The sequence below is a fragment of the Lutjanus erythropterus genome, chromosome 7 (assembly GCF_056507025.1).
Source record: "Lutjanus erythropterus isolate fLutEry1 chromosome 7, fLutEry1.hap2, whole genome shotgun sequence".
NCBI classification, from domain to species: Eukaryota; Metazoa; Chordata; class Actinopteri; order Lutjaniformes; family Lutjanidae; genus Lutjanus; species Lutjanus erythropterus.
Window position 1 is genome coordinate 18,520,839 of NC_139323.1, and position 7,343 is coordinate 18,528,181.

The window sequence follows — 7,343 nt, forward strand, 5'->3', positions numbered from 1 at the left end:
GTTATTATGCAGTCATAAATATTGACATTTTGGTCTTGAATATCTCACTCTGTTTACAGTAAATTTCAGTGAAGTACTGGAATAAGCAGATACTGAAATGACCGGGGATTATTGAAAGGGGACATTTAAGGAAAATATAATATAAAACTGCAACTATTTGTTGCTGTTTATAATGATTTTAGTATTTTTTTCTGCCCTTTATTGTGAGTCTCTCAATTATTTTTTTTTGTTTTATGTGATAATAAACTGAATATCGTTGGATGTTGGATGTCATCATCTTAGGTTGACATTTTATAGTTTTAATGCTGTCCAGTGCAGAGTTTATATTTGTGGTCTTATGGTTTTGCTAATATCTAGTCCAGGAAAATAGGTCTGGGGTGCTTGACCTTAAGTGTGTGTGTGTGTGTTTGTGTGGCTGTGTGTGTGTGTACAGCGGTGCAGGAAGAGAGGCAGCGTGGGAAGGAACGGGGGGAGGGCGAGGTGGAATCTACCAGCAGTTACAACGAGGAAATGCCTGTGGACAAGATCCTGGATGCTGAGCTGGCTGTGGAGCCCAAAACAGAGACGTACAGCGACGGCAGCCCGAGTAACTCGGTAAGAACCACAGACACTGAGCTTGATTCGGCCAAACCCACCTTTTAAATGTAAATGGCCTTTTGGACAGGATTCATTTTGGTTTCAGACCACATCACAGCACTGAGACTGAGTTTAAAATGATATTCAGCCAAATACTAATTTAGGTGACATATGGAGTCCCACAGGGTTCAGTTCTTGGACTGCTGTTATTCAACCTGTATGGGCTCCTTCTAGGTCAAACTATCGTTGCTTATCCCAGCTACGCAGACAACACTCAGACTTACGACTTAACTCTTTGGCCAAGAAACACAAAACAGAGACGTGCTGTGATGGCAGCATTAGGAACTCACCAAGAAACACAGACACTAAGCTTGATTTGACAGAACATTATTAATCACTGTGTTTTATCTTGCTGCTTTCTTATGTTGGGCTGATCAGTAGTAGTCAGAAAATTTGTACCAAGCTGAATAAAGAGGCTCTTTGTTATTGTGAAGCTGAATGATGGAATACAATCAGTCCAGGTGAAATCAAATTCAGGAATAAACACCTGCTAGATCTAAATGTTCCTGTTACAAGTAAGCTAATCAAAGATAAATAACACAAGCTGAGCAGTTTCTATGCCTCCATGCCAGATTTTGATCATAACTCAAGAATTCAAACATCACAATGATCAGCTCTCTATCATTCATCTGTACTGCTTTGTTACAATAGTCTCTAAGTGAGAACAGCATGTTTCTCACTGGAATTATTCATGCCAATATAGCGATAACTTACAATTTGCAGACGCTGATGTGAACTGCAACTTGACATGTTTGTGGAGGCATAAAACTGTGAGGCAGTAATTCTAGCTGGGACTGAATCCAGGCTGTAGTGTTGCTCCATAATTGAATCAAGCTACTGTCAGTGCACTGTTGTCATAATCTGCTGACAGTTGCTCTGTGGACTTTTTTTTTTTTTACCATGCAGTGTTTATTGCAGTATTTGACTGGACACTTTGTAAAACCCTTTAAAGATCTGAAGCTTACACTTATTTTGAAAGAGTCAGTTAAATTAACAGGAGTTACCACTGCATGCATCTATACCCAGGCGTGCAAACTGTTGGTTGTCAGGCTGCATGTTGTAAACTCCAATAAAAGTCTGAACTGGGACTCATATCATATTCCAAAGACTACTTCTAAAGCCTGAATATTATAAGTATATCCCCCATGCCTTAATCGGAAAATGCTATGCTGGGAATAAGGCCTAATTAGAAAATATAATATGTTGTTTATGTGACCCATATAAATTACAGAATACTGTCTAATTCTGAATAAAAGAGGAAAATGTGTGTGCATGTGTAGCCAGTGTTCATTTTTGTGACTGTACATAAGTTAGATTGCATTGTAATATAAGCTGGTTCTAATATTCTACTCTTTTTGCCCCTTTGTGTATCTAAACCTCAAGATTGTATTATAACTTTCACAAGTCTTGAGAGGAAATTGTTGGTTTACGGAGCAACCAAATATAGCCACAGCTGCACCTGCTCATTAACTGTCAGACAAGTTTAGATGTCACTGAAGGAGCTTAACCAGCACAGTTATTGACTCGTTTTTTTATTCTTCCTCCTTGCTCCTCTGCAGACCAATGACCCTGTCACGAATATCTGCCAAGCAGCAGACAAGCAGCTCTTCACCTTGGTGGAGTGGGCCAAAAGGATCCCGCACTTCTCTGAACTCCCCCTCGACGACCAGGTCATCCTACTACGAGCAGGTGGAGACACACACACACACACACACTCTCACACATTTCACCACGGTAAACAGACCTTTGCACAACCCATTGTCCTCATGGTGGTGTTGTATTTCCTTCGGGCCAGTTATTCATCCCCAGGCAGGCAGTCTATTTAAGTCTTTTACATTTGCTCAACACATTTTTGCCATCTAGTTTAATGGAACAGTGAAACCAAATATAACTGGACTATTTGCCAAGTCCCAACAGTGCAGTTTGCAGCCGCAGCAGCGCTGACCTCTGCTGGTGAGAGATTTCACACACAGACCTGAATGAGGGAGTGAAGAAACCACACACCAGACCTAATACGAATCTTTCTAGCTTTAAACAAAACAGATGGAGACTGACAAAACACAGGAATTAAGTTATTTTATTTTTTAAATTTTTGTTTTATTTCTTTAAAGGATTGAAGGATGGAGAAGTCACAGTTGTTTGTTTTTTTTTGCATCCAGGATGGAATGAGCTCCTTATTGCATCATTCTCACATCGCTCTGTCACGGTAAAAGATGGTATCCTGTTGGCGACGGGCCTCCACGTCCACAGAAGCAGCGCCCACAGTGCTGGAGTGGGCTCCATCTTTGATAGGTAGGTAGCATTGAAGGATAAGGCAAGATGTGCTGAATTGTCTTTTAAAATCTGTTGTACACAGCTACAGCCATTAGACACAGCCCCCTCTTGTTGGTCACAGAACAGTCTCACTTTCTTTGTCCCACAACTAAGTAATATTGAGTGGGAAGCAAGGCAGGAATTTCATGGTGGCCACTACTGCTGTGTCCCCTCAGTTTGACCTTATGCCCTGCAAAAAAAATTCTATGCCCTGACACGTCCTGACTGCCCCAGCTGATTTCACTAATTTCTCTTCTGCCTCTACCTGTCAATACGGTTTTTAAGACACCTGTGTCTTTTGTTGAAACACTGTGCAGATAACCAGTAGCGGGTGCAGTTTGTAGCCTGTTATGAACCAAACTATTTATGACTATAGTTTGATAAATTAGGGAACAAACTCAACAGATAATGTTACACATTGTTTGTATATTGTTGCATTGACATAACTGACTCAGTGGCCTAAGAAATGTTACAAGCCTAATGAGTGTAACATAAATAAAAACTAATGTAACATCAGTCTCCCTGAACTCCATCCCCATGTTCAGACTAGTCCAGTGACTCTGGTTAATCCAAGTCCTGAGCGTGTATGAACTTGACATTTATTTAGACCTATTTCACCTCTTGCCCCTGAAATGATGGAATTCCAGGCCTAGTGAGAAGCCAATATATTAAAGGAAACCCTAAAATATGAAATAACATAATAGTAAGAGTGCTTCATTGTTCACTTTATGGCTGACGATCATGGCTTATTTGTCTTTGTATCTAAAAAGTCTTGTGATCTTACCAGTCATGTGCTGGTAGAGGTGTTTTATTATTAAGAGTGAAAATGTAAGGCCTATCAAACAATAACAGGTATACTGTGTGTCTGCTGTTACCTGCAGCTAGTGTAGCTAGTTAGCTCAGTTAGCGATGGGGCTAGCCACCTAATTAGCATTTTTGTCTTGATTACTGTCAAATTGTCATCTGTCATCATCAAGACATCTCAAATTTTGCATTAAAATGACATAATTTACTGAATGACACTAACATTAAGGATAACGATGTTCATGACAGGTGTCATGACATGGATATGGCAGTTTCATGACAGTCTTACGCAAACCTGTGTTACCGCAAAACATTAGCGAAATGCCCATACTGCCTTAGCCAATGCTTTAGCCAGTGCTCATATATATAATTGTGTGGCATCACGCAAGCAAACTCTTTCAAAATGTTTAATAAAAAATGAGGGCAAAGTATATATTTTGTGTTTTTGGTTCATTAACCTTCATTGTCAGAACTCTCTAATGTCATTCATTTCATCTCCTGCAGAGTCCTGACAGAGTTGGTATCCAAAATGAAAGATATGCAGATGGATAAGACAGAGCTTGGCTGCCTGCGAGCCATCGTCCTCTTCAACCCAGGTCAGTCCAGCCTCCATGTTTTCCAGTAAAGACACCGTGGCTTTGATATAAAGTGGATTTACTGTTTTATCAGTGTAATGTTTGGCCTGACTGTGAGTATGTGTTTGTTTCAGATGCTAAAGGTCTTTCAAACCCACCGGAGGTTGAGGGGCTGAGGGAAAAAGTTTACGCCTCATTGGAGTCGTACACGAAACAGAAATACCCAGACCAGCCCGGCAGGTAGGAAATGCATCACAGCATCAATCAATATCAAACACCACTGTTTAATTACAGCTGAATGGTTTTACATAGTGATGAAGAGTGCAGATTACTTAACATTACTGCACAGCTCTTACATTTCTTCAACAGTAGGTTTAAAAGGATACAGGCCAGTAGTGTTAATGCTTATAGAAAGTGGCTGCAATTGATTATTTTTATTTACTGTCTGGAACTAAATACAATCAACAAGTGACAAGAAATAACAGCCTACACTGCCGGTTCACTTCAGCTGTGAATACTTACAGTAATTCTAATTCACAGTACAAAAAAATAAAATATAAAATATAACTATTACACTACTGGGATAAAGAATTGATGATGTAACTTATGAAACGTGTTAATGTAAAGATGTATTCTATTTCATCTTTATGTTATTTTTACTATTCTTATCAAATGGATTTTATTTTCCCTATTATTTTACATTATTTATGGTGTTCTAGCAAAACCAAAGCCAAATTAATAATTTCAAAAATTCACTGAAATATGATTGCATTATCATTAATAAGATTATAGTTAAATATGATAAGTAAAAATATGCAGCGTTAATTTGAAAAGGTCTGTCAGTGCCTACACTGATATTATATTATATGATTAAACTCAAGAAACAATAATAATTTATGAAAGTACTGACATTTTACTAAATCAACATACAAAACATGTTGATCCAAAAGGATTCTAAATGTAGAAACATGAATAAAATATTTACATGAATAAAATATTTACATTTCAAAAGTTAGTTGAACTATTTACATTTTTTTTTTAGATATACTTATTCTTATGAGCAGAGTGTACAACATAACAACATACCATAACATACCATAATATAACATAATATGACCTCTACACAAGCAATGTGATGGCACGAAATACAAAAACCTCAGATTTCTGTGTATAAATAATGAATACTCCAGCCTTTATGGATGCAGGGTTAAGCTACAGATGCACACAGGATTTTTAAGTTGTAGGTGGTATTGGGTCTAACTGAATACTATATTTGATATTAAACTGAATAGCAGTACATCACATTTTATGTTTTTTGTGTGTTTTTCATAAATCTTGATTATAAAATGGAAACATAAGAAAAATCTTTACTTAAGAACAGAAGTCATGTAAGTGTCCTGGTAAGCCTAATAATGATTTTCTACCTAAATGTAAATGATAACAACACTTCTTTCTATCCATTTCGACAGGTTTGCCAAGCTGCTGCTCCGCCTGCCCGCCCTGCGCTCCATCGGCCTGAAGTGCCTGGAGCATCTGTTCTTCTTCAAGCTGATCGGGGACACGCCTATCGACACCTTCCTGATGGAGATGCTGGAGGCTCCACATCAGATCACATGACACCAGTCCCCCCTTCCCCCTGTATATACTCCCACATTATCAGCGATATGAAGATGGAATTAAAAAAAAGAGACTTGATTCAAATTGTAAAACAGCATATTTTATACCTAGCAAAACATTGTAATTAAAATTGAATACAATGTATTTTGAGGTTGTTGGGAGGGTGAAGTCATGGGACGGAGGATCGAGTACACTGTCGAAATGAATTCTAATAGAGTTGTTAACAGATTACTTTTGTAAATAGATAATTTCAGGTGTCCGTTTTAAAAGCAACCCAATGCAATTTGAAAAAGAATCATATTTTATTCAAAGAGGAATTGTATAAAGACAGAAACCATCCTTGCATTTCTTAAAACACATTTGAGAATTCTTACAGAATAAAGTTATTTAAAAATTTATCTGAAATGCGTTGTTTGTGTTGACTCATTTTGTTGTATTATATGTAGAATATACATTATTATAAAACTGCATCACAGTTAGACCTGGACAGATTAGGGTTTGTGAGGCTTGTACAAATATTGTTGAATTGATTGATATTTTGCATCAGTATACCATTTTGATGCATTTAAAAATCCAGCTCATTGTCTCTATTACTTCCCTGGATGAAACATCTGTTGTCCCTTGTTTATGTTTCCAGCCATTGGCCACTAGGTGGCGTCCTCATGGTGTAAACAGGACAACACAGATGCTGCTTCATAGCATGTTTTATATCCATTAATATGTTGATTCCTGTATCCTCCTCTTCATGGTTCCAGTAACACCTTTCTCCACATCACAAAGATCTGTGGTAGTGTAAAATCCAGCAGTGAATGTTGTAATGTAAATGTAAAAGCAATGAAACAAAAAATATGGAATAAAGTGAAGTCAGGTTTGTCACAGATACGGTATATTGGTACCAGGGAGGCTGATAAGTAACAGGACATTGCAGTACTGTACAGAGAGATGACAAAGATTAGATCTTTGAAAGGATGCACTTCCCCAGTATTCTGTTTGTGGTGCTTTATTTCAGTTTCTTACTTTATCTATGCACATACATTGGTCTAGATTTCATCAGTTTATTCTGGCCATATCAGCTCAACTCATTTGATTCTTGTCAACTTGACAATATTAATTAAACAACACAAAAAAGATATTGTCATTATTATGACTTTTTTTCTGATATTTATGACTTTTTGTCATGACTATCTCATAATTTTGACTTTTTCCTCAATTTTTTTCTCATGATAACAACTTTTTATCTCATTATTAAAACTTTTTGTCTCATAAGAATCACTTTTTATCTCATGTTTTTTTTATCTCATAATTATGACTTACCATGAGGATATTTTTTTCTTTCTATTGTCAAAATGTTTCAAAATGCCTCAAAAATAAATGAGACTTTTGAGAGTCTTGATTCTG

General features: G+C 37.3%; 1 protein-coding gene across 2 annotated transcripts in view; it reads left to right on the forward strand.

Moving 5' to 3' along the window:
- Positions 1-6,343, forward strand: part of rxrgb (retinoid X receptor, gamma b) — a 42,725-nt gene extending 36,382 nt beyond the window's left edge. For both annotated transcript variants that reach the window (XM_084723039.1, XM_084723038.1), the window contains exons 5-10: positions 434-594; positions 2,196-2,325; positions 2,796-2,928; positions 4,258-4,349; positions 4,463-4,568; positions 5,798-6,343. In XM_084723039.1, coding sequence (XP_084579165.1) covers positions 434-594; positions 2,196-2,325; positions 2,796-2,928; positions 4,258-4,349; positions 4,463-4,568; positions 5,798-5,945 — 770 coding nt within the window. In that variant the 3' untranslated portion in view covers positions 5,946-6,343. The remainder of the gene's footprint in view (positions 1-433; positions 595-2,195; positions 2,326-2,795; positions 2,929-4,257; positions 4,350-4,462; positions 4,569-5,797) is intronic.
- The last annotated feature ends 1,000 nt before the right edge of the window (positions 6,344-7,343 follow it).